The sequence below is a fragment of the Epinephelus fuscoguttatus genome, linkage group LG4 (genome assembly GCF_011397635.1).
Source record: "Epinephelus fuscoguttatus linkage group LG4, E.fuscoguttatus.final_Chr_v1".
Taxonomy (NCBI): domain Eukaryota; kingdom Metazoa; phylum Chordata; class Actinopteri; order Perciformes; family Serranidae; genus Epinephelus; species Epinephelus fuscoguttatus.
Window position 1 is genome coordinate 27,823,410 of NC_064755.1, and position 27,747 is coordinate 27,851,156.

The 27,747-nt window shown below is 41.4% G+C and overlaps 1 protein-coding gene across 2 annotated transcripts in view; it reads right to left on the reverse strand.

Annotated features, from left to right (window-relative positions):
- The window catches only part of syt7a (synaptotagmin VIIa), a 112,688-nt gene extending 85,878 nt beyond the window's left edge, over positions 1-26,810 (reverse strand). For both annotated transcript variants that reach the window (XM_049573587.1, XM_049573586.1), the window contains exon 1: positions 26,547-26,810. In XM_049573587.1, coding sequence (XP_049429544.1) covers positions 26,547-26,580 — 34 coding nt within the window. In that variant the 5' untranslated portion in view covers positions 26,581-26,810. The remainder of the gene's footprint in view (positions 1-26,546) is intronic.
- Positions 26,811-27,747: the final 937 nt, after the last annotated feature.

The window sequence follows — 27,747 nt, forward strand, 5'->3', positions numbered from 1 at the left end:
CTCGCCTCTAGCTAGAGGTTAGAGTACTCAGCCACGAACCCAGCCAAAGTCGTATCCCTTAAGACTCCGTAAAAAAGCCACTAAAAGGCGGATCTCACGTGACACAATGCCACCCGTGCGTGCCTGTTTCTTCATCTGTATTTCTGCCTAAATTTCTTTGTGCTTTCTGCAAGTGGCACTCTTTTTCCCTGGAGTGAAAACCTCACACTGACTAACTTGTACCCTCGGCTGGTGTGATGACTGATCACTCTGCCTCGCCTCTGACCACAACCTTCTCACAACTGGTGTCAGGAGAGCTGACAAGGGAAGGATGTACAAGTGTATGACAGCTAAGTGAGGGACGCCAAAAGGTTGCTTTGGGAAGAAATAATGGGTCCGGTGTTGTCTTTATACGTGCAACAGGCAGCCAACTTGTAATTCACACTGTCATAGGAGTGCAGAGGGAGAACAGAGTAACTACTCTACAGGGTGCATTATATTTGTTCAGTGGCCGCCGTTTTCATCAGATGGAAAAGAGAATCCCATCCCTCCAGTGACCACCTTCCTCCCCAGGTGACCTTTCTTGTCAGCCGCTGTGCATTAACGGTAAAGCCACACTATGGTCGAGGTGATCCTGTCCTCTTTAGTGCTGTGGACTGAGCAGAGGCCCCTGGGAAGACACTACATTGGCTCAGCGTCAGGAGGAGATTTAAATACCCCTCTGCTTTTAGACTCCAGCTGGACAGACACCACAGAAAATAACTCTCATTAGCATCAGCCAATGTCAATGGAAGGACGAATTAAAGTAATGAAATATATCCTATAACATTAACTGTATTTTTTAATGTAAATGCTTCCTCTGACTCGTGAATGGGTTTCCAAAAAGCACATTTAATAATTAATTATAAATTTTAATGTGCCTCATGTTCCAGAATTAAGTTTTACTTTTTGCAGACAGCTAGCTCTGTATAAACATAATTTGCTCCTCATAAGCACAGGGTCATTTTGGACGAGCCTTCAGCGCTGCTGTCTGTTGCTTGACTGCCCATTGATGTGTTTGCTTGTATAACTGTCAACAATTTACAGCTGGGTAGTACCCAGCAGACTGAGACATATTGACGATGCCGTGCAGCTGCTCGCTTGCAGCAGGAAGCAGTCAAGGGCTCATGGGAAATATAGTTTTCCACAACTACCGGTCCATGTGGCCTTCACTTCTGCTGGGAGCAGCCTGTAATTTTCCTTCCCCGTTAACTCAATTACACAGCACCTGAGGACATTTTAGCCTTGCTCCATACTGTAATAACTTGTCTTAATTCTTACTCACAAGCATATTAATAGTAGCTGTTGCAGCGGTACAAGCGGCTGTTGCTGCAGTCAATATCACCTCCGAGTTCAGGAGTGGCCACAATACCTGCAGTACCGTGCAGTATGTCACTGTTTATCACATCCACCAGTACGGCGATGTATTCCATCTGGCTGGCAGGGCTGCAGAGAATAAATGGCAGGCTTGGCTGCTGCCATTAAGCAGAGTGACACACACACACACAGCTCTCACACCTACTTGACATTATCACCCTTACATCATGACAAGGATGTCATTTGGCTAACTATTGCAGGCGTAGCTGAGGGGGGGAAATAATGGAGGGAGTGTGAGTTCAGGCTGGAGAGCGAGAAAGAGAGGAGATTTAAGTTATTACTGGAAATCACCTTAAGTGTCTCTTTGGCAGGGTAATAACGAGAAGCACAGTATTTCTACCACAAATATATGATTAATTGCGGAAAGCGTGTTGAAGCGTTGTTTTCCATCACTTTCTCAATTTACTCGGTGCCCTCTCGAGAGCACTGAGTGCTGTGCTCACTAGGCAATGCCTGACCTCGGCACATGCAAACTAAGTTGTCACAAACAATCTAACTGGTATTACGAGCATTATTTATTGTGATTGGAATGAAAAACAAAGAGGCAGAACTAACCTGATCCCTGGCTGATTTATTAACTCTCTTCAAGAGAGCTATAACTCTCGTCATGTGTAATGGGCCAGATGGAGTAGGCGAAGAATAACGGATGCTGTTGAGGCAGGCTCTCAGCCCCGTGTCTCTATGAGGTCTGTTAAATTACTAAAAGGACAAACAGGGCGATTGTGTGATTTGTATGCAACCTGACCTTTAAGTCGATTGAGGGGCTCTTGAGAACACAAAGCTTTTCAGGAACAAACAGAGGTTCCTGTTAGATAGGTAGAGAAGATCTGGTTGTATTAAACAGAGGTTATTACAGATCATTGCTCCTGCTCCTTTATAAGAAACATTTACTTCAGTAGTTTAATCAGGACTGATTCAGTTTGGTGAGGACTGTTCAGAAGACATTTTAAGCAATGCTGCTGGCATCAGTCAATTAGCCCCTTTCTTTAGTTCAAACTATTATCGCTCAACAAGTATTCAGTGAACTGCCATGAAATTTGGTACACATATTCTTGTTCGCCTAGGGATGAATTGTAAAAAGGATGGGGAAGGATGACACGCAATTCATGAAGTGTGATCCCATTTCATCTTGTGCCATAAAAAGTTTACTTTGTTCAATACTTTACAACGTTCAATACAATATTACTACCCACAAAAATAATGGCATCAGCTTCAGCTGTATTTCGTGTGTCCGTTATCAGGAATAAATGGACGACAGGGCAGCCATTCAGTCCTGACTATGGACACCTAAAAGGGCGTTATCCTGCTTACATCATGGTCACTTAGCAAATAAAAAAATAAGACCATTTGTTTACATTTTCATGCATTTTGCAATCAAAATCTATTTTTTTTACAGGCCATAACTGGGTTTCAAAGGTAATCCTGGCAGGCCTGCTGACAGGAGGGGATCAAAGGGTACAGAGGACCCTGGCCCAAGGCCAAGAGGGGCCCATGAAAAGGTTAATGGTTCACCTTTAAATGGGAAAGTAGAATAATTTACTTACTAACTTGCATCACTGACATTACAAGTTATATGTATATGTATTTACACTTTCAGCAAAGTCAGAATACCTCACCAACAATCAGGAGCTCCTAATAGAAAATCTGCTGTCTCACACTAAGTTTTAAAGCTACAGTCATATTAAACTAGAGGACATAAGGCATCCACTGGCACCAACCATGTTAAGCTATCTTCCCGGAAAGGGGGCCAAATAATACTCCAAAGTTTAGCTAAATTGTGGCGAGGAAAAAAGGAACATTGCCATTTTTCAAAATAGTGTATTTAAACATTTCTGCATACTGGGGTCCCTAAACAGTCTTGGAATTACACAAATTGGGGATCACTGGAAAACTGAGTGTTGACAGCTATATACTCTACAGTATTTCAGTTCTGTACACAATTTGACCAATATTTAATTAAAGTAGCCCTCAGGATTGAATGAATAAATGAAGAAGAAATATGCTTGTATGCTCACTCCTGATTTAATCTTATGATTTATTACCATACAGTAATTTCTCCAATCAATGTTTCATTTTACTGTTCTGTAATCATTGATTGGAGGCCATTTTTTCAGCCCAGGACACACATGACTACCTCTGCTTTTCAACATCAGAAAACAAGGTCTTTTTGCCCCTCTCCCCTCTCCCCTTCAATGGGTGTGGATGAGGGGTCTACTTTTGAAAATGCTGTCCCTCTGCCCATATTTCCTAATGGCTGGCCTGAATACTGGAAAGGGTTTGACTAATAACTGGAATGGTCATTACCATCCAATAAGGTTCTTATGCAATGGAAAAGTTCATCACTATTCCAGTAAACAGGACAAACCTTAAATACCACTTGGCAAAGGGAGATGTTTCTAGTCCGCTCAGCTCATAGAACCCTTTGGCTCAGCTATGAACCAGGAAGCTAACATCGTGCTAGTAAGACTCAAACTCAATAACACTCAGTGCGGCTGACACACAGTAAATATAATTTGACAGTATGTTTAACAACAAGACTAGCTAGCTATCCAGCCATGTCCTAGTTCAAAAATCAATATCAAGATTTTCACAAACGAATGACAGGCACGGCCCACCTAAAAAAAAAAATCAATATCAGTTTAAGTGTGCACCTAATTTAAGAATATTTACACCTCTTTACCTTGCCATCACACAGCCCTTTTGATGGGGAACTGAAGCTGTTATCTTTAGGCCCCAGACTCAATTGACAAAAACGGTTAGTTACCAACCTATTTATCTTTAAACATTACAGTTACAACTGAAAATGACACCAGAAATTAACAAGTTTGCACATTTCACATATTTCTGCAACTCAACTGCCAGTTGTCTACCCAGAAGTGATTGCTGTTTTTAGCGCAACACTGGGGTAATTCGGTCCATATCAGAAATCAATGGACATCCTGCAGCCTGTCAGAATTGAGTATTCATCCAGACCATGGTATTAAAAAACAACCTAAACTACAGGTGAACATGGTAAACATCATACCTGCTACAAATCAGCATATTAGCATTGTCACTGTGGGCATGCTAGCCTGCTGACATTAGCATTAAACTCAAAGCACTGGTGTGCCTGAGTGCAGCCTCACAGATCCCCTAACGAGGCCGTAGACTCCTAGTTAAGAAATAATGCTACATTATATCACAGGCGGCGTTACATAAAACACAATGCAATTAAGGCAGAAAAGTAAAATAAATATTGGATCAAGCACTTAAGTGCTTTGAGGACATTTAGTGACTAAACACACCACTTCTGTTTGAAAATCAGTGGCTATTCACAAGTTAATGCAAAGGTTTTACACGCATCCCTGACAGTTATCTAACAAGTATGCGTAAAGTGGCTCGCACTATACCATTTCAAAACACTAATTGATGCACAGATGAAATGTAAGGTTCGTGTGGGTACGTGTCTGTTTGTGTAATTGCTGGAACGTGTGCCGTGCTTAGCCTGTGGATGCGGGGTGAATCACCAGGCTGTTCTGGAGGATTCCTGAGTGGGCTGACAGTCACGGAGAACCGAAACTGTGATGAGGGAGAATGGGGGAAAAGGTACAGGTGCAAAATTGTGCGCTTCCCTTTGGGACTCTTTGCCTCCAGCGACGGACCGGTAAAATGACAAGTGTCACTTCCACAGCGTTCCTGCATTATGTAGGGTCGAGCAGTCATAAACAGATGATGCAATAACATAAAGGGGGAGGGCTCGGAAGTTTCACTCCTTCCTGCATCTGGCCTGCAGAGACTGTGCGGACCTTTGCTGAAAAAGCACCTAAAATAAAATGAGCCCATAGCACGTTAGGACTGCCAGCATGCCCTACCTCAAGGCTGTGCTAGTTGGATAGCTGGCAGACTGGAGGCTGAGGAGAGGGAGAGGAGACCACGCGTATGGCTGTGGCCGTGTAGCCTGGCTGGAGGAGGACAGTGAGCGAGCATGGACATGCAGGCCTACAGATGCTCAGAGCTTATCATTAGCCTGCTTTCCACTGCAAAGCCAAAAAGGAAAAAGCAGGGCTTACTCATCACTCATATCACTAATTTCCTCCCTAAAACAACTGTGAATCTTTTTGCACTTTGTTGCTGACAGTAATGATTGCCAACTGGGTTATAGTTTGATAAGAACAAATAGTATTTTTACAATAAATACACATTATTTCTACCTTTTGCTGCCCACAATTCTGACAAATCCTACACGGCCTTATCCTTGTGGCTGTGGCCCATAATCCCGTCAGCCCTTCCACATGTGTTTCATGCCCTGTTCAGTTCAACTGTATACAGAATGTGTCTAGATTGAGCTGCAAATCACACTTGGCATCAGAATGTGTCTAAAAGTGACTACATTGCTTCCTGGCTCACATTTGATTTTGTCTGTGGGAAACTACAACTGCTGCAGAACGGAAAAACACATTTGTGCTGAGCCACAGAGAGAAGAAACGCTGTTCAGACCTCCCCTCATGAATCCACTTCAAAACACTGCCCGTGCTCCCTGCCACAAACAAACAACTTGTCGTGCTGTGTGCGTGTTGTACAAAGTTGAAAATGACCCCACGGCCCTTGCTTTCACGTTACATTGGATATGCAGTCACATGCATCACTGACCCTTCTGAATGCTGTTTGAGCGATTCAATCCCAGGGGAGCCTCAAAGCTGTGTGGGTGCAATTACACCTGTGTTTAGAGCTACTCACTGGTGATAAGATAAGATGCATTTTGGCTCTAAATGCAAACAGAGCCTCAGTAAGAAGGGTTAGTCATAACAAGCATGCACTCAGCACAGAGATCCCAGCATTATCCGGAAACTCTCGCCAAAGTCCACTCGTTTTTGCCAGGAAGACCTTGCACGAATATGGGATGTTCAGCATGTATGAATGTGAGAGCCAGGTCTCTTAAATGAAGTACCAATTGGAGAGAAATCAACATTTATATTGCTTAAATTGCAAACATTATTTAGGCTCCAATTGCTACTTACATTACCTGATATTTTGATTTTTACCTTTGCGAAAGAGGCGTTTGTCTGTTTGTTTGTCTGCAAAATAACTCAAAAAGTTCTGAACGGATTTTGATGAAATTTTCAGGAAAGGTTGATAATGGGACAAGGAACAGATGATGAAATTTTGGTGGTGATTGGTTGAAGCGAAGTGGATAAAATAATAAAATGGCAGGAAATCCGAGCTACTTGACGGAGGTCTGCGTTCTCCGAGTGCTCTTCTAGTTGGGTTATGTTATGCATCACTGTGAGGGCAGTACTGCAGCTCTGTGTGTGTGACTATCACAGTAACAGGAATGAAACAGGTTCTTACAAACTGACTCAGCATTTTATTATCTGCGGTCATGTCCCTAAGTTAGCTTACGTTAAGTTTTGCTCAAGGAAATACACATATTATAAGTAAATAAAATGCTGCAGTTGTGACAGTCTAACCAGCCACCATACTGATTTACGGTCTTAAAAGGGAAACTCTGCAAATTTTCAAACAGCTTTGCTTTGTGTCATCGCAGTGGCACAAAGCTGTGGGTAGTTTGTGCAGATGAGCAGCGTTTGGCTTCTCTATGTGCTACCCTGAACATCTTACTCATCCGCCGGCGGGGGTCCCCGGGTTTCGCGTCATACCGCGTGACCGGGGAGCTCAGGGTGCCGGCAGCCTGGAGGGAGGCTGACGTCAACACTATTGTTAATGTTACCTTCTGTGGAGTCCGCTCTGTGCACCAGATGCTTTCTGTTAAGATGCTTAAGAATTGATGTGTCCCAAACTTTGGACACTTTCTGTCATGTTCTCTGGCCTGCTTCTTCTCTTCGCCCCTCGCTATTTTCTCCCTCTTTTGTCATTTTGCAATCCGCACTATTAAATCGCGTCTTCTATTTTGAGTATGAATGTATGATTTTAAGGCAAATATATCCACAACGTAAGCAAGTTGTGCCACAGTAATAATTATCCATGCAAAACACAGTGTATAGTATACAGTATAACCAGTGGTGGATGAAGTACCTGAAAATCATAGTTGAGTAAAAGTAAAATTATCTAAGCAGAAAGTAACTCTGGTACCTTTAAGTCACCTATTACTTAAGTTTGAAAGTGAAAGTAAAAGTACAAGTAAATGCCAGAATTTTAAGTATAATGAAGTTTATCCCCTCTTAACATGTACACCATGTTAATAATTAAGTGAACATTACGCTTGAAGAAAAACAAAGTCTTCTTCACAACCTAAGGGATTTAAAGAAAACCGTTGACTATTCAGGACTGACACACTGCAGAAGAGCAGTTACCACACAGTTACCTGTCACAGATCTTTATCTCCTTGAATCATTACTCGCCCTGTCTGCTGTGGGACACCAGTCTCCAATCTTAAAATTATTGATGAGAACTTGTTCATCCAGGCTGAGCAAAACTGTGCAAACGAACATATTCACATGGATACTGGAGAATACAATGGCTTCTTCTTAACATGTACCTTAACAATGGAGCCTTGAAGAAAGAATGAGGTCTTCAGCATTTAAAGGATTTAATGATTCAGTGACTTTCAGTAAATGAGTTATTCGAGTTTCATGAGGAATCATGTAAGCCCTTATTACATATACCACGAAACATAAATTTTCGTAGGTTAGATTTAGGCAAGTACAGTTATGTAGGTTAGGTTTACGTAACATTTTCATCACATTGCATACTCATCGTAGAATTACATAGATTAGGCTTAAGCAAATTAAGCTATGTAGATAAGTCTTAGGAAAAGAAACATGGCTGGGTGTTGTCACATTACGTACTTAACGTAAAGTTGCGTAGATTAGAATTAGGCTAGTAAAGTTAAATAGATTAGGTTTAGAAAAAGAGAAAACCTTCAAGTAAATTATAATAACTCAAAGTTCACTTGGTCTCACACAGTCCCTAATACTAGTCTTAGATTATTACAAGGGATGGGCATAGATACTCAAGTACACAAAATCAGTATTCATAGAATGTATAGAATAATCCTTTTTTGCTTTGTAAACGAAAACATAATCATATACAAAAATGTAAATGAAAATGAAAGATTAGCACTACTGCAGATAACATTCAAAGTTTTCAGTCAGACATCACTCGATCTAACGTTACAGGCAGAGTGGTGACCAGGCCAGACCAGAATGATGTTTGGATGTATTTCAACAAAATACACAAACTAAATGTGGAGTGCAAGCTATGTAACATTAAACTTGGATATCATTGCTAATTTCGACAGTCTGTGGAGTGAAGAAAGGTAGGCTACTCAACATCCATCCACATCTTTCGCTTGTTTGTTCCTCTTTTTTTTTGAAAGCCCTCGATGTGAATACTTTAATGTGAGTACTCGATTATAGAAGTTACTTAAAATGCCCATTCCTACTCATTACATGGACTTTCACTTGTAATACTACTTCCTCCTTTACTCCTGTCAGCACATTGGTCATGCTCGCAGCTTCCTGATTACAAAGGTGAAACACAATTACTGGCTCAAGATTACGTATCTTATATATGAATTCTGGTGCATTACGTTTTATAGGTATACATATGAACAGTGCATGAGAATAGCCTGAACTGCTGTTGGCAAATACTAATAATAACTATGACCTTGAAATGCAGTTATTACAGTATGATAATGAGATACAATGCTCAGCTGCAGAGAATTCTTCCTGTTACATTTCATGCTAAAACAACAGCTTGCTGTTCAGCTGCACAGCTAAATATTATGTAGAATAAGAATGAACAAAGCAAAGTTCAACATCTGTAAATGAAAACTATGCAAGTGGCTCAACAAGCGGCTTAATCAGACATGCAGGTCTCCATTCCCAAATCAGATTGCACAGCAGCATCCAACAGGTGAAGCATCGGGTGCATAACAAAAGCCTGATATTACAACTTAACGTCCAGGAGCAGTGCCTCAAACCAGTGAAACAGCACGACAATGGCTGCACGCAATCCATTTCCTTCTCCATCACTGCACGCAGTAATAACCTGAGGTCAGCACTATAAAGATGGTCATATGCTCCAGTATAACCACTCAAAGCACATTAAAGCTTGTGAGAGGTTATTCGGGAAACCAGAGCATCAAACGGTTTATTTTTTGCCCCACTGGAATATTACTAATATGACTTAAATCCAAAATTCAACTTTATTTATGGCGAGGAATCCTGGTTTCCTCATGCACCAGACTTCACCTGCCTTTGAATGCTCAGTTTTTCTTCGTTCTTCTACCTAAACTTCCCAGACTCCACATACCTGGGCTGGTGATCTCTTAGTAGATAGTACTCCAAGAGGAGGTGTTTTATGGTCCACGTCCAGCCTGTCAAATGTGTCTGGAGCACATTACACAAAGTACTGCTGCAAACAGTGGGTAATAAACAGAGGGAGACAGAGCCGAGAGCGCTGTGTTTAGAAAGAGGAAAGAAGAAAAAGAGGAAACTGGAGCAGCCAAAAGGACACAAGAAGCATTTTCATTGAACTTTCCGAAGCAGTTCCCAGCTCACACATTCCCCTCCTCTCCTCTTCCAACCATCTGCAGCTCCTCTGCCATTCTCATTCACTCCCAGTACTGCAAGTTTTTAAATTTCAAAGGTAATCTAAAGTAATACTGACCAGCCGTTTATGAGATGCAAATATGACACAGAATTAAATATTTAATACAAATAGCCTATTACATTATATTAATATTTCAGACGAGTAAAGGAGAGGGTGTGAACGTGGCTCTGGGAGCTGGACTGAAACAGAGGTGAGTGCAGAATCGGTCTGCGCTGAATGATAATATTCCCACTGTTATTAAAACAGGGCCGACCATTTTTCTTTTACACCAACATGTAATACAGCGTGAGGCACCGACGGTAAATACCACACATGAATCACGTGTGCCTCTGTGCTTACAGTTAAAGATTATATAGCACAAAGCGCTATAGATCCACGCGTAGGCTCTTGTGCACAACCTTGGGCGACTCATGTTTTATACATGACCCTTTCTTGGTATGTCTCATGTCAATAGTGCCTGCGTGAACAGTCCTTAATGAGGTTTGTCAGGCGCTTTAAGAAGGAGGAAGACTGTCGGAAGAAGCTGGGAGCCACATGGCTGTCAATCCTCAGCCATGTCTGATGTGCAGTCATTGTGTGTTTGCCTCAGAGTCAGAGCCTGTTCAGTGGGGGATCTCAGAGTGCAGCCATCATCAAATATTAACTGTAATTTTTGAGAAATGCTACTTGTAAAACAATCCTAATTATGAACATTCTCTCTATCTGGCATCGGTTTCTCACAGCTGTTCTCGTGCGCCCATTTTACCTCCTCTAGCTACATGCTGAAAACCTCTTCTTGTGTATTTTTGGCTTTTGCTCGTTTCTCCCACTTTGTCCTCACCTCCTCCCTCTGTTGCTCTGTAATTAAGCAGGGTGTTTTAGAGGGCAATGGACTCAGAGACAAGGGAGGAACAGATAAACCCCAGGGAAAGATGGTATGAGAGGCAGATAGTATGACGTCCTGTGCATGCATTATGCCTCTCTATGATAGCTCAATTAACAAGTGGAGAGCTCCATCATCTTGTTAAGTGTGTGCTGACCGTCACTGGTGGGCAAACAATACATTGTCGTTATCAAGTGGATAATCACATATAAGACAACATAATTTAGCACAATCAGTCTCATGTAGCAGCTCACAAACATTACCACCCAGGACGGAGCATCACCACGGGCAGGATGCACTGTAGAGTCAGCACTCCGGATGATAGCATGACAATTATTTTATAGTGGTTTTTGGCATTCGGGCTTCTTGTTTTGATTATGTAATCAACATGCTTATTTTTGTGGTGAGTGAGCTGAGCTGAATCACAGTGCATTCTGGGAGCTCTCTGTTTGACCTGCGTGTTTGTTTTTCCGGGCTGTGTGCAGCAGGCTCCTGCCTGTACCCAAATATCCTGAGCGCATGGAACACACCATGGGACTGCAAAGTCAAGATTTCTCTGTTTACTTGTGCAAATGCGTGTCTGAGGGCATTTGAGCGTGTGCCAACTCTGTGGGCAAATAGACTCCTAGAGTGAGTGTCCAAATATTGAAATATCACCCAATGTCAAGACTGTTGGAGTGTATAATTTTTCGCCTTTTATGACTCATTAAGAGTATCAGTGGCCCCTCCCAAGCCTGAGAGCTATAATCACTAAGAAGGGTCTCAGGGCAGTTGGCATTAATCAATGAATGTTGCGCGCATGAAAAATGATCTGTGGATGTAGAAAAGTGCTGCTGTTCATTAGCGTGAGAGAGAAAAAGAGTGAGAGACATTTCTGTAGCATGTCACATTTGAGGACCAGTGGCACAAAAGGCACATTTCAGCTTTGTAGCCCAGACCAATCAGAAATGTACTGCTTGGACGAGCCAGCTCAATCTGGTGTGTCTCAGCTCTACTGAGTCCGGGGCTGAGCTCTCTCAGCTCACTCCCATGCATGCACAATTGCTTGCATCCAATTCATTGTGCTCTTCCAGCTGCACCAATTCACGCCACTGCCAAGGCAAACATAGAATGATAAGCCTGCGAGCGCAAAAAGTTAGATGACTGGTGGGGAATCACGAGGAGCAACGAAAACAGTAATCCAGATCAGTTTTGGAGATGGAGTGGGAGGAGAGAGAACAATAACAAGAGTCTCCCAGCTGTTGGTATCAGTAATTTGATCTTTTTGTGTTCATAACAGGTACTCAGTTACACCATGAATGAGGTGAGCGCTGCTTTTCTTTTTAGCGAAATGTTCAGCTCCCGAGCACCCTAATCTGCCCCCCCCTCCCCAGCTTTTCCATTTCCTAATCAGTCACGTGAATCCATATTTGGGTTTAGAGATGTGGGACTGTGCATTTCTTTTGTCTATGTCAGGTTTTCCCACACAAATCATCTGTCCCTCCTGCCTGGGCTCATTACTCCCTGCTCTGCCTGCTCCTCCTCCTCCTGCTCCTCCTCCTCTTCCCCCATGCTACTTCCATCCCATTCTCCACAAGGAGCTCTAGTGGGGCACCGCAGGCACAAAAGATGCCAATTTTTAAAATGCCTTATTTGCCCAAATGGCTAGATACACAACTAAAGCAGACATAATAACTGTGTGAGCGTGTCCACTGAAATGTTATCTTTTTCAATTTACCAAAATTCAAAAAAAGAGCAAAATGAGGACATACTGAGAGCTGAAAATCTTTCTATCATTGTCACTATCGTTCTAGTAAAAGCATGAGTGTGAAAACAGTTTGTGTGAACTCTCCCACACACAGAGACACACAATCACTCTGTTGAATCCTGTTTATGACCCAGCCCCTGCAGAACAATAGCTCCCTCTTCTTCTTCTTCTTCATCTACAGTATTTGTGAATTTTCTAACTAGTCCTGATGCGGCACCAAAGTGAGAACAACTCTAATGGAGGAGAGTAATGCACACAGAGCGCTCGCTGCCGTCTGTGGCATTTTAACCTCACACTGTCACGAGCTACCTCCCTGGCTCGAGTGCACGGGGGAGACAGACCTGCGCGGCTGATCCATCAGGTATTGTAGCTACAGTTATGGAACAGTGAGTGGACTTAATCCAGGGAGAGGGCCTACCTATACAGCAAGCTAGATAAGGCAAATGAAGGAAAAATATCCCCTGCCCTGCTGGTCACCACTGAAGCAGGGTAATAGGGAGATGAGACGGAGGGAGGAAGGAGGAGCAAGGGAGAAAGGCTCAGGCAGCCAAGCTGAGGAGATGGCACTCATACAGCCCAATCTGTCAGTCTGACTACCTTGCCAGATAAAGGGTGGCTCACACAAAATCACACACTTTTTGCTAAATACCAAGAGACGGTGCGGCTACACACACAAAAACAGAAATTAATGCTCGAGCAAGCACACATACAAACTTGTGGAACATGCTGTACTGAAGCAAACGGCGTCATACATCTCCTGTAATAACATTCATTTTATATTTTCTTTAAAAACCTTGCTTTTCAGTTTCTCACCTGTCTTTTTTTCCTCACAAAAATCTGCTCTTGCACACTGTCAACACTTTTTTCTACAAGTGTTAAATTAAAAAATAAATCTACCATAAGCGTCAATACTGTGTGGGCCTATTTATCTCCCTTTCCTTTTATCTCATTTTTCTCCTACGCGCCCGTCTCAACACAGGTGTGCAAAGGTCTCTGCCCTTGTATACTTCTCTTTCTTTACCACATATTTTGTTTACTATTAAAACATTTTTTTTATTTGAACTAACTGGCTGCTTGACTTTCCAGTAGAGGAATGATTTAAATTTTGGGGTTATACAATAATTTGCTTTCTTGCCAAGAGTTAGATGAGAGAAACGATAACACTTTCATGTCTGTACGGTAAATATAAAGCTCTAGCCAACAGCCTTAGCTTAGCTAGCTTAGCATTACAACTGGAAACAGGAGCTCTGTCTAAAGCGGTGGGGTGATCAGGAGGTATTGGACCATCCAACAAGCAGCTCTGACAAAGTATTCTGGCTCCTTAAGCATATTACTTTAATGACCAAGGCGGTTTCATTTCAATCAAGCTAAGTGTTGGGACACCCCTGTGGATAGATGATGGTTAAGAAGATACAATATAGCAGCATTTGATTCCAGCTGGGGACCTTTTTTGCACGTCATGCTCCTTTCTCCCCCCTCTTGTTTTCCTGTCTGTCTATATCCAATCAGCTTTCAGTATAATGATGCAAAAGATAATGGGATACTTGTGAGTAGCATGTGTAAATGTACTGTGGTGAATAAGGCTGCCTCCTGAAAGCTGAAGATCTAAATCTCATCAGTTCGAGACCCCTCAGTTGACTGAGATTCCTAAAGTCAAGCAATCAGAGTTTGTTTGTTGTTTGTTTTTTGTCAGAGTGTGCAGTGTACTTCGGAGGACGTTTCGGTCCCCAGAATAAGCTGCAGAGTGAGCGCTCCTCAGTGTCACGGCAGCTGCCCACAGAATGAGAGGCTTTGCACCCTAAGGCCCCAAGATAACATTTTCTTCTTCCTTCTGCTTAGGAGTGATAAATTTATAGCTTACAGCAACCTGATACGATACAGTCTCTGGCTTTTGTATGATATCTTGTGTCCGCAAACGTTGTTGCACATTTCCAATCCGTCGTTAGTTTAGTTAGCATGTATTAGCTTGGAGGGCTAAGTTTAGATTATTACGTGAACGTCACTGTCACCCAAATCGTCCTGTCGAACCCCTTCAAACTCTCAAACTCGATATGGAAAAAAGTCTACGTGGAAAAAACAGTCTAATACTCATATTAAACTGACAAACCTATTTGAATGACGTATTTGTAATTTGGTTAAACTCCCCTCCATCTTACCAGCGCCCAGATCTCCCTGCTCATATCCCAGCTCAAATACAATTTTCACTGGCTTGTGCACTGTTGCTACCTACAGATTGTACTTCTACGTTTGTGAATGCCCGCCACCACAGCAGATACTACAAGAACAGAAGTAGCTTGTGAAAGAGACCCATCTCTCTCTCTATATCTTTCAAACTCAGACCAAACTGTAAAATATAGGCAGTACTGATTGAATATAAACCAGGATTCTGTTAACCGTATTGTCTATTTTTTTTTTGCCCCAAAACCTATTTTAGTGAACTGTTTGGCTGTAATACGAGAATTTGTGAGCAAGAAGTGCCATGCTGTTTCCTAAATTGTAAAAAGAGGCTAAAAAAAATTAGATCAAACGGTACAAGTAAGCAGCGCTAATAAAATCTGAACCAAGATTCTGTTACTGTGTTGCTTATTTTTCACCTCAAATGCTTTGTAAGAAACATATTTTAGCTCACCAATTAACTGTCACTCCAGATCTTTAGTTACTATATTGTTTCCTGTGTCAGAACATACAAGCTTGCATTTTGTCACCCATCAGCTGGAGCACTGAGTACATGCAGTGCACGTACAGCGCAGGGCATTCTAGTAGCTCTAAATTCAATACCTCTTGAGCAAATGCAAATGCTAGGGTCTCTGTTTTCTCTGGTCACGTAGCACCAATTTCAAAAGTATTTGTATCTTTGTACTGCCTAGTTTTACAATAAGAACATCTTTACAGTAGTGAAATAGTTCTTTAAGGGTCATTTGGAGCACGCGCTGCAGGTCAGCTCCACAGGGTCTGTTTAAGATGAGAGCAATTACACTCTATAGCTGTCAGAATGCTTTGAACCCATTATTGCAGAAGCGATTACTCTTCATCTGTGTAAAATCATGGTGTGGAAAGATTAATTACTCTTTGGAATGGTAATGATGTCTGTCAACAGGATAATTTGCCAAGAATTCGCTGGGAGTCTTCAACCGAATGCAATTGTGTGACCACTGGAGGTTTAATGTGAGGATTAGTGGTGGTGAATGCATTTCAAGATGCCAGGGAGGGAAAAGGGACATTTTGTGTCTGAAAAAGTAAAATAAAATAACATCAATGGAGCATGAACACATCAAGACAGAGACTTTGTTCAACAATGACAGTAAGAGCTGGGAGTGACCTCAGGGGGCCGACCGCGGGGTGAACTCTTGACCTCCTCTGCAAACAAAGTCATCATACGTTATCACGACTCCACACACCATTGCTCTGCAGAGATAATGTCACAGAGCACCCGAGCCACCTCAGATCTTTCACATCAGCACCTTGGTGCTTCGAAACACTATGGCAACTGTTCACAAGCGTAATCTCTCCTGGGTGTGAGATGCAAACAGGGCTAATATGTTTGAAGAGACAGCAGTGATCACATTTCCAAGTGACTCCTTGCATCCTGCTGGGATAACCGAATAAAGGATGTTCTCAGCAAACCACAATCCCGCTTTCAAAACACTTGATCCTAAGATGACAAGCACCGGGCTATCCGTTATGCAATAGTCCCCCCTTTCTCCATCGCTAATCTAAACTAGAGCAAGTTCTCAGGATGGGATTAACAGTTTCTTTCTCGTCTCTTTGCTTTCAGAGGACAGAAAGGTGGTCGGATGTACCTCCAGCAGAGCTATTTACTTTTAACAGAATGCATCGTGGCACCTACTGAGAGTGGGAGCGGCAACAAGACAGCGAGGGTCATCGAGTGGCGAGGGGGGGACGAAAGCAACAGAGAGAATAAAAGAAAGCGACTGCAAAGAAAACATGGATCAACACGACGGGACAGGATGGTTATGCAACATCACACATGGACACGTTACACACAGATGCGGTGTAATCATAAACATTACAAATGCACCACCGCTGCCTGAGTGTTAAAAGTAACACGTTTATTAAGCCATCCCTGTCACAAATGGAGAACTGAAGAGTATATTAAGTATAAGAAGAGTGTTGTGAGGCCATATTACAAGCTCTTTTCATCTCTCTTTCCCTCCTCTGCTTCCTTTCTTCATCCATCCCCCATAAAATCCCTGATTCCAGACTAAACCAATCCTCTGTCACCAACCCTTCATTCTTTACTATGTAGGCCTCCCATCCCCACTGTTTTTCCCTTAACACACACACACACATAGACACATCCACGCAGGGCCTCCTCTCCTCTGTGTGACCTTGACTGGCTAGCACTCCAGGGCTTGTTCTTTGCTTCTCCCTCTCCCTCTGTCTCTCTTGCTCTCTCCATCTTTTCATGCTCGCCTTCACTCTATTGTTTGCCTCTCTACCTCTTGCTTTCTATCACTCCCCCCAACCCGCCGTCCGGCTGATTTTAACAGGCGCTGTCCTTTTTCCTCCTCCCTAAGACACAGAGGAGAAAGGGAGAAAGGGACAGAACATGGCTGAGAGAGGAGAAGTAAAAGACCTCCCCCTCCTCCGCAATGATCCAGTCAGCTAAGAGCGAGTCCACCCTAAGAATAACTATCAACAAGTCTCGTACATAGATCCGGTCTTATATCTTGTAATGTGTCATATTCAAAAACAGGACTTTCATAATCAATTAAAAGGAGGTCAAATAGGTCAAATTAAATGACAAAATAATTGTGATACCCAGCTAGGGCTGCATCCGATCTAACAATTACATTCACTGTTGATTAAACTGTTCTTTATTTTCTCAATTAAGTAATTGGTTGTTTGGTCTGTAAAATGTCAGAAAATGGTAAAACAAAATGTCAATAAGTGTTTCCCTAAGCCCAAGGGATCATCCTCAAATGTCTTGCTTTGTCCACAACCCAAAGTTATTCAATTTACTGTCACAGCAAAGTAAAGAAATCAGAAAATATTCGCATTTATGAAGCTGAAATCTGAGAATTAAGACTTTTTTTTCTCCGTAAAAAAAAAAAGTCAAAATTAATTAATTAAATAGTTGACAACAGGTTGATTAATCGTTGCAGCTCTATATCCAGCATAACCTACATTACATAAGACTAACTTCACATTATGTAAGTGAGGTATTGCAACCATTCTGCAGGGCATTCAATAAAGAGTCATTTCTTTTTCCTATTCTTTACAAATGCAATTTTATTTCTTTGCGGCGTATTTTGCTCAACGATTCAAAGTGTGATTACGCTTTGCTCTAATCAGCTGATACTGCTTCCTGTTTCACCAGGGAGGATGATGAGCTCTCTCAGCGGAACAGTGAAACAGCAGGTCCAAATCCATGTTTCATTGCAGGTGCTCCTACAAAAGCATCTAATTGCCTCCATTGCAGCATTGTAGCCTGATCCCCTGACTCCCGTGATCCTCGAGATTTTCCCAATGGCTCGGCTCACAACATACATCTGTATAATAAATTGGAGTTGTTAACCGTTTGAATATCCATTCAAAGCTAAATAAAGTTGAGCTCAAGTGATGGAGTGATCTGTTAAATGTCAAACAGGCTGATTAAGCGCTCTCTACAATTATGCTATTCCCTTTGCCAATTTATGTACCTTACATATCTAAAGGTCTCCGCTGCGATTGTGTTCGACAATCTGATGCTCGCAGACTGAATCCACTGCGTTTAATTCAGGCGTTGCTGTGAAATATGACATTTTCATCTACTCTATAACTGATATCAACACAGCGAGCTGACAGGACCACAGAATAGCTCGCGGCGGCTTTATGCTTTAAACAATATTAGGAGAGAAAATAGAGGGCATCATGAATGAATATCTCCAGTAATCTTCCTTTTAAGTTTGATCACAGAAATATAGACTTGTTGAATGCCGCTGTAAAGCCCATAGCGATACCTTTTCTCCCAGCATCCGTCTTTTTTTCAATTCATTTTGCTCTAAGAGGCATGGACATTACAAGACTGCCACAGCAATCCCCCCAAATAATTTCCCATCCCACATTAGTAAAACAGCCATGAAGTAGAGGGACATCATCAATTTCTACAGGGCAATAATAACAAAGAGGTTAGGAACTCACAGTCTTCTGCTGACACTTATACTTCACACCATGTTAAAGACTCCCCGCAAATTCCTTCAGTTTCACATTTCATTTCCTGAGCAGTTAAAACCCTTTGATGCATACTGAGACACCATACAACACCGAGCCAGTACACCAAGACCTGCAAAAACCCAGGGCATAATGAAGGCCTTTTCATTTAGCCGTAAGTGACTACAGCAAATCAAACCTATACAAAAGCTGTGTCCACACCTTTGAAGAAGTGGTAACAAATTCAGAGGCCCACAACTAGAGAGTTGATTACTTTATTTCAGTAAAGGCGTGCAGCCATGCTAATATGCTCCACCTGTCAATGCTAACATGCTGATGTTTACCATGTTGCCATCTTAGTTTATTCATATTAGTAGGGCTGCACCTGACTCAGAATTATACCAGTCAAACCAGCTTCAGTTGTTCAATATTCAACTATTTGTTCTTTTTTTCCATACGGAGTGTAAAACTTTAAACAGGGTTCAGCAGGAGGTTAAGTGTGACAGTAACATTCGGGTAATTTCAAGATAATTATGCTAACGACGGATTGGAAATGTGCAACAATATTTTTGCCAGCACTAGATATCAAACAAAAGCCAGAGACTGTATCGTATTAAGTTGCTGTGATGCCGAATTCCCACTTCTAAGCAACAGGCAGAAGATAACGTTATTTTGGAGCCTTACAGTGCCTCCACCAGGCAGCCACCTCTGTGTCTGCAGCAGCCTGTACCAAAGAGCAGCGCGTAAGTGAAGAGCGCTCACTCTGCAGCTAAATCTGGGAACCAAAATGCCACCAGAAATAGCCTACACCGCACACTGACGACAGCTCGACTTGAAGCAACCTCAGTCTACTGAGGGGTCTTCAACTGATTATTTGAATCTCAGACTTTCAGGGGGCAGCCCTACATATTAGCATGCTAACATTTACTAATCAGCAATTCACACACAGTACAGATTAGGCTAATGGAGATGTCATTAGTTTTGTGGGTATTTGGTCATAAACTTAAGTACTGGACAAGTTAACAGTTGGCCAGATTGTAGTGCTTGATTTAAACATTATAAGATCACTGAAATTACTCTAACTCATCCTCTGGGGATCATAAATGGCTGTACAAATTTTCATCATAATCCATCTAGTCGTTGAGATAATTCAGTCTGGACCGACCGACACTGCCATCTCTGGAGTCACTGGCATGGCTAAATAAGAGCAGCTAGGTCAGAATTAGGTCAGTCAGTCTTAGAAAAACAGAGGAAATGTCCATACGCTATCTTATAAACATTTGTCTTTTGAAACATTCCTGGTATTCTTCCTACTTTGACCATATCAAACATTTTAAGGTTGCAGATCTAGTACACAGATTAAGTCTACCTGAGGATGTCTCTTACTGCGGGCCCGGATGCCAGAGTCACGTCAGTTAGATTGGTTACCCCTGGCCAGAGATTTAGAGTCCAGCCCAAATCCCAGGCCAGCATCAACCTAAATCAATAGCGAACCTGACGTTTGACTTTATATCATATTCAAGAGGTAGATAGTGTGGGATGCCAGACAGAGTACAGGACCACACATCAAATAAATTTAGGGCAATTTGTCCCTGATGCACAAACTCTGTCTCCAGACTTAGCATCACAAAAAGGAGGGAGATAACAAAATGTCGACACACGGTAGGATAATACCTCATGCACCAAAGCAAACAAGTGACACACTGTACAGATTTCTTCATTATTTTTGGATTTATAACATTATAACTGTACTGTTCTGCACTGGACTGAACTGGACTCTGCAATAAGACAACAGGGGAAAATGTCCTGAGGTGACATTGCTGCACCATGAGAGGCCATAAAGCAGTATTACTGATCCACCTCTTGTTGTCAGTTATACAGATCAGGGTGATTACATGCATAATACATGAAGTCAGTCAACCACAGGTTCCCTCTCAGAACACGTCTACCCAGACCTAACCTGTACCTGAACCTTTCTCCCTCAGTGCAATTGATCGATAAAGGCATCAGCTCCTGCCCAACAATCTATTACAGTCAGTTCATCAAAACAGTCATCAATAGATGAAACTGGAAAGCTCTTCATTTAGTGGTCCCCTGCTGTTTGACAAGCTGAAAACTGCACTGCGTTTCAGTTGGAAAGAAACCCTCCGGTTTCTGGCTTCAATTCCTGCTGAAGTGGGAATAGAAGTGAATCTGTGTGTCACAGACATTTCTCAAGTCGGGACGGTCTTCTACTTGTGCATGGGGTGATGATGCCGCCTGCCTGACAGATTTTTCACACTTGCTGGTGATAGTTAAAAAGGAGAAACACACACTATCATGTGTAAAGCCCCATACAAACCCAATAAATAATTCACTGAGAAAAGAAAAATGTGGTCAGTTTGCATAATTATCATTAATTAAGACAGAGTAGGTATTGTTGTAAGAAAATATTGCTTTATTTCTTCATTGTTTTAGTTATTTTTTAAGGCAAAAATATCAAATATGTGCTGGATCCAGCTTCTTTGATGTGAGGATTTGTTGTTTTTCACTGTCCAAAATGACAGTAGACTTATCTTTGGATTATGGACGGTTGTTCGGACAAAAAAAATAAAAATAAAAAATAAGTTTGGAGATCAAACGTCGGGCTGTGGGAATTTAAATGGTCTGTTTTACTTTCTTCAAGCATTTTAAACTCTAAGCTATCAATCAGTTAAGAAAATAGTGGGCATATTAATAGATAATTGCAATAATCTTTATTTCCAGCCAACAAAGATGTATCCTAATCATAAACCCCATAACCTACCACCTCTAAATATCTGTTAACTGTTGTACAGGCTTATGCATTGAAATAGTCACAGTTTCTATGTCTTTATTGTATCTGTGATCTGAAATACTATTTATATGGCCTATTTCCTAAAGCGTTCACTTTTTTTTTGCCCAAGGTGGGTGACTGCCACACCCATCACAAACAGGAAATTTGTTTCTGTTTGCCTATGTTTAGTTTTGTGACTGTTTTGTTCAAATTCCTCATTTTCCTCCTCCTCCCCCTTCCCCCACCGGACTGTATTTGTAGGGCATAATCCCTCCATAGGACTCTGGGCCTTTCTCTCTTTTTCTCATGTCTGTGCTTTTTCTTTATGTGTGTCTTATTATGTTTTGTAAACTGCTGCCATTTTGGCCAGGCCTTGCTCGTAAGTGATCATTTGATCTCAAGCAATCTGCCTGGTAAAATAAAGGTTAAATAATAAAAAAAAAAAAACCACACACACACACATTAATCCACTGAGTTAACATAATCTAAATAAATTCTTAAACTGCCCTCTACATTAAAGGATACAATGTTTTTTAAGGAATATTGTCAAAGAAACGCTGGTTGTGTGTGGGCTGAATGGTCTGAACATCCGCAGGTTGTCTGTTAATGGCCTACAATCAAACCCTGCAGGAGCCCACACTGCTGCATTTTGAACATCAGTAAGTAGTCTAAATAGTTGTTGAATGTTTTCCCGTGGGTATAAATAACGAGCCATTTAGCCAGCAGACTTAAGAAACGAAAGTAGGGTGCCACTTATCCCCAGAATTCACCCCTTTCTACTTTCTACAATTTACTTTTTTAGGTTCAGTATTGATTGGAGCCCCCTTCTAGTCTTATTTCAGATGTTTATTAGGCAAGTGTGTGACGGCAGTTTGTGTGATTGTCAGGCTCACATATGATCAACCTGTTTGTCCTCACCCCCCTTTAATCCTCTGAGGCCATAATCGATATATCCCTGGTAGACCTTTCTCCATCTCCCTGGCACTCCACCTTGAGACGCGGTGTGAATTTAAAGGCCACAGCAGTGCGGCGAGGGAAACACCCGCCGGAAAGGAACACCCACTCACACAAATCAATTAAAGGCGTGCCAATCAAGCAGTGTCCTCCTCACTTAAAAGTGTAGCCCCGACACATTAGTAGTCAGCCTACTCATAACTTTACTATGATAATTGTAGTCCATTAATCCCTAGCAACAGCCTTTTGTCTTCGCCTGAGCTGAACAACAGGTTTTCTGGTACAATTTATTTGCAGCATCTTGCCTTCAATAACTTCACCACCTCACGGTAATGCTCACACCCGATTCTCCAACCTCACCTACTGTAACACCTGCAAGAAACCAACATGACCTCCCGGATCTGAAGTCCCATACACTAAACAATGTGTTATGTTGCGAACACTTCCCTTTGCATCTTCCTTTGACCTTCAACAAGAAAAGAGCTCGCCACACTCGCAGCTCTGTGAGGCTGTACCAAAGAGGCACAATGGTGCTTTGAGCTAAGTGACAACAACTAAAATTCAAACAGTAAATACAGAAAAGAGTCCTCAAACCCGGAAATGAGTTAGCATTTTGCCACTCCCAATTCCCTTGTCTCAAAGTCAGTGGGTTTTTTAATGGGTTTTTGGTTAGATGCCTGGAATAAGGTTTGTGGTTAACACAAGCTTGAGAGACAACATACAATTTGTCAGTAAACACGATACTCATCAATTTTGAAGCTTTTAAGTGCTTTAAAAAAAAAAAGTGGTTGCTTACAAGTGGCTAAATGAGACATCACAGCTTCATGTGACTGTGGTGTAAGTTTATAGTGTAATGTCAGCTTTTTACTTAAATCATAAAAGTGGTGTTCATTTGTGAAGATTATTTTGCCGAATAAAATGTGAAAGTATCATAAACCTTTGTTTGCCAAAGAGCTTATTTTCTACAATGTTATCTTGTCATTATCTTATCAAAATCCCATGGAAAAGTCCCTTAGGGTTTTTGATGAGGGAACCAGGGTGACACTAGCTTCAGCGTCAGCCTACAGAGAAATGTCATCTCTGGAGCACTCTGTAATACTTGATAAGCATACTAGCATTATAATTGTATGCATGACAATGTCAGTAACTTAATGTCAGTAAGTCAGTTAGTTTAGTGTGCTAGTATTTGCTTCTCAGCGCTAAACATAAAGGGACGGCTAAGGCTCGTAAAATGAGGCCCAAAAATGTTGTCTGGGGAATCTAATGTCTGTAACATTACAAAATTCAATGACAGTCAATGTAATGGCTTCCTTGGTTAATAATATGGAAATTTAGATGTTAACTCACCTCCCTCAGTGACTTGGCAAAGATGCATATCCTGTCTTGTCCCGGTAAAAAACAACGCCCCAAGCTAGCATCAGTGGGTGCACAGCTAATGCTAATTAGTTACTTCCAAGAAAAACTTAGGGAGTGTAATTCTGTTTAAATTAGCATCAGAATGACTTTTAAAAGGGCGACCACTAAAAAAATTTTAAAAAATAGAAGCTGACATCTATTATCCTGACTAAATCATGAGTAGTAGCAAATTAATTAGCCAGGCTATTGCTAATTTGTGACAACTTGCAATCACTAACGTTATGATAATATGCAAAGCTAGCATCAACAGGTACATGGCTAGCTAATGCTAATTAGTTACTTTCAAGAAATGTATGGTTTGTAATTCTGTTGAAATTAGTCTTAGTATGATTTTTAGAAGAGTGCCAACTTCAAAAATAGTATAACTTAAGTTGGCATCTATAATATCCTGACCAAAATATAAGTAGTAGCAAATTCATTAGCTAGGCTGTTGCTAGCTGGTGACAACTCACAACCACTATGAAGCTAACATCAACAGGTACACTGTTAGCTAATGCTAATGAGTTCCTTCCAAGAAAACTATGGTATGTATTTCTGTTGACTTAGTGTCAGTATAATGTAAAAAGGGTGACAATTAGAAAATAATAAGTTCAGTTGGCTTCTATAATATCCTGACTGAAACTTGAGAAGAGGCAAATTAATTAGCTAGGCTATTGCAAGCTTGTGACAACTCGCAACCACTGGTCCAATATGCCAAGCTAGCATCAACAGGTACACTGCTAGCTAATACTAATTAGATACTTCCAAGAAAATTATGTAATGTAATTCTGTTGACATTAGTGTCTGTAAGATTTTAAAAGGCTGACAACTAAAAAAAATATTGAGTTAAGTTGGCATCTATAATATCCTCACTAAAATATGAGTAAAGGGAAATTAATTAGTTGGGGTAACTTACTGCTAGCAACTGACAACCACTGTGATAATATGCAAAGATAGCTAAGATAGCTAATGCTCATTAGTTACAGCCAAGAAAATTACAGTATGCAATTCTGTTGAATTTAGTGTCAACGATTTTAACAGGGTGACAACTGAAAATAATAAGTTCAGTTGGCATCTATAATATCCTCACTGAAATGTAAGTAGTAGCAAATTAATTAGCTAGGCTATTGCTAGCTAGTGACAGCTCGCAACTTCTATCATCATATGCCAAGCTAGCATACACTGTCAGCTAATGCTAAATAGTGACTTCCAAGAAATGTATGGTATGTAATTCTGTTAGTTAGTTTCAGTGTGATTTTTGAGGATGACAACTGAAATAAGTTAAGTTGGCATCTTTAATATCCTGAGTGAAACGAGAGTAGTAGGAATTAGGAAGCTAATTAGCTTGGCTACTGCTAGCTAGTGGCAATGGTTACCAAGGCAACCAACAAGGTCATCTGTAGCCACAGCAGCCTGAAATAATGTTAGGTCAATCTGAGCCTTAGGGGACTTTTTATACTACATAATACTTTAATTTCATTATTGGGACTTGTGTGTAGGTCAAACTAAAGTGACCTTACTGAGATTTTTTATTGAAAAGGACAAAAAGCCATTTAAAGAACTTTTTGGACGTTATTACACTGTATACATTATACTCTCAACATAGTAATGATTGCAGCTTCAGGGGTGGGTTCATCTGTATTTCTGTGAGCACATACAGGGGCTGCTCTCATCGCCAGCCACCATCCTCTTCCTACCCACGGATGCTACTGCTGCTGCTGCTCGCACACCTCCCCGTACAGTATCATGTTGTTGTCCGTGTGTGGTGAGCTCACATTATCTCACATCACAGGGAAATGAACAAAAATGGCTCCTCCCACTCTGCCTTTTGCTCTCTTACACCCCCCTCCTCTCCTCTCCTGCCTCCCCTCCCTCCTCCCCGGTCCTCGGTAGCAGCAGGTGTTATTCTCCTATAACCTGAAGATTTAGGTGGTAATTAGCATTACCTCTTAGCCCCAGAGAGTTATTTGTGCTTCATGGTAACAGCAGGGGACACGAGTCGAGTGTGTTCCTGGGCACCCGATGAGAGAAGAAATCACGCCTCAAAAACACGTGGGAGAGATTACTCAAATATGCCTCCTTTGTACCCTCTTTACCCCTCTCGCTGCTGCACGGTTATCTCTCCCCGTTAAGCAATAAGCTGCATTTCGTGAGTATTTTTTTTTTTGCAGGATGTCGGAAGCTGTGGAGCTCCATAAATAACCTATATACACTTGGGTTTCATTGTAGCTAGAGGCTTTGACCTTGTGTTTTGTTGCCCTTAAGTAGGTGTTGTAAATGTCAAAAATACTGGCAACACAAGGCAATGCACACCGGCACAATTATGCATATGATAAAGTGCCTCTGTCTACAACAGGTTCACAATTAATCGTCCACGGTGCATTGGATTAAATGCAGGATTTGGGCAAATGATAAGCATCCTCCTAGGAGGCAATTAACTGCACTGGTATTACATAATGACAGCCCACACTTTCCACTAACATCACCGGTGCATGCCACAGGATAAGGCTGTCTTTACAAAAATGACACACACACATATATATATATATATACGTGGTGGTGGTGTGACAGTACATCCCCACCTTTTCATGTCAGGCAGTCACCTCAAAGAGAAACAGCGGGTCAGAAATGAAACACCTTGAAACTGTCAGGATGCTCTTCGCAAAGAGTGGCAATTCTTGACAGGATCTTACCTTTGCTATTGTCCTCTTCCCTGTTCAGATACATGGCTGTTACTTCACTCCGAGGCAAATACGATGGCGTTGTCTCAATTATTTGTTGGTACTCCTCTGGCGTGTATCGTGAACTCCGCCGATGTGGTTTGTAGTAGTAGCTGTTTATTGTTTTGTTCCTCCTCAACAGCCTCTCCTCTCCTCCTAGTGGATAGGTGGGCTAACCAGTTTGAGACTCTCACTATCTCCCTCCCTCTCCTCTCCCTCTTTCTCTCTCCCAGCCTCCGTCTCTCTCTGTCTCTCCCTCCCTCTGTCTCAAATAACCACTGGTTTACTGTGGCTCAGAGGACAAAATGGGAAAAAGTGACTTTTTGCAGCTGCTGTTAGGAAGTCTGTTTGTTCTGCTGCCACGTGCCATTGTTGATTCTGTTTGTGCATTCATGTGTCATGTTAGAAAGTACTGCTTTGCGTGTAGTGAGGAGATTCAGGCAGGGCTTGCACCCGGGTTGCATGGTTTAATTGGGAATCTCATTAGTGGTGAGAGAAGTATCCAGATATTTGTAATGAAGTTAAAGTACCAAAGTAGTCAATTACATGCAAAATTATACTTAACTACAACATCGATCCTCTTAAAGTAAAATAACTCATTATATATAGTCCTTTTTTTTTAATTTATTCATTTACGTAATTCCAACGTCCCCAAGATTTCACAAAAATGGCATAAAATTCAACCACAGAGCCTTACAACTGCCATAAAATATACTGTAATATTTTATTGGTTTATTACCACTGATTCATTAGCATTTTAATGTGGCACCTGGTCAATGTGGAGCTAATTTGAGCTGCCTTGTATGCTGTAATTGTAATTAATTTCCAGCTATTATTCAATTGATTAGTCATTTATTGAGCAAGAGTGCCAACAGTTGACTAGTTCCAGCTTCTCCACTGTGAGGATTTGTTTTTTCTCAATTTATTTAATTATAAAATGAACATGTTTCTCAGATAAAATAACACATTTGAAGGCACAACCTTGAGTTCTGGGAAATAGGGATGTTACTTTTGTGTGACAATTCGTCAACGTGATAATTGCAGCCCTAAAAGTATAAAGTAACTGGCAGCTGTCAATTAAATGTGGCACAAAATATTCAATATTATAAAGAGAATAACTGGGAATACTCATGTAAGTGCACATATTTCAAAACTGTATATGTGCAGTACTTGA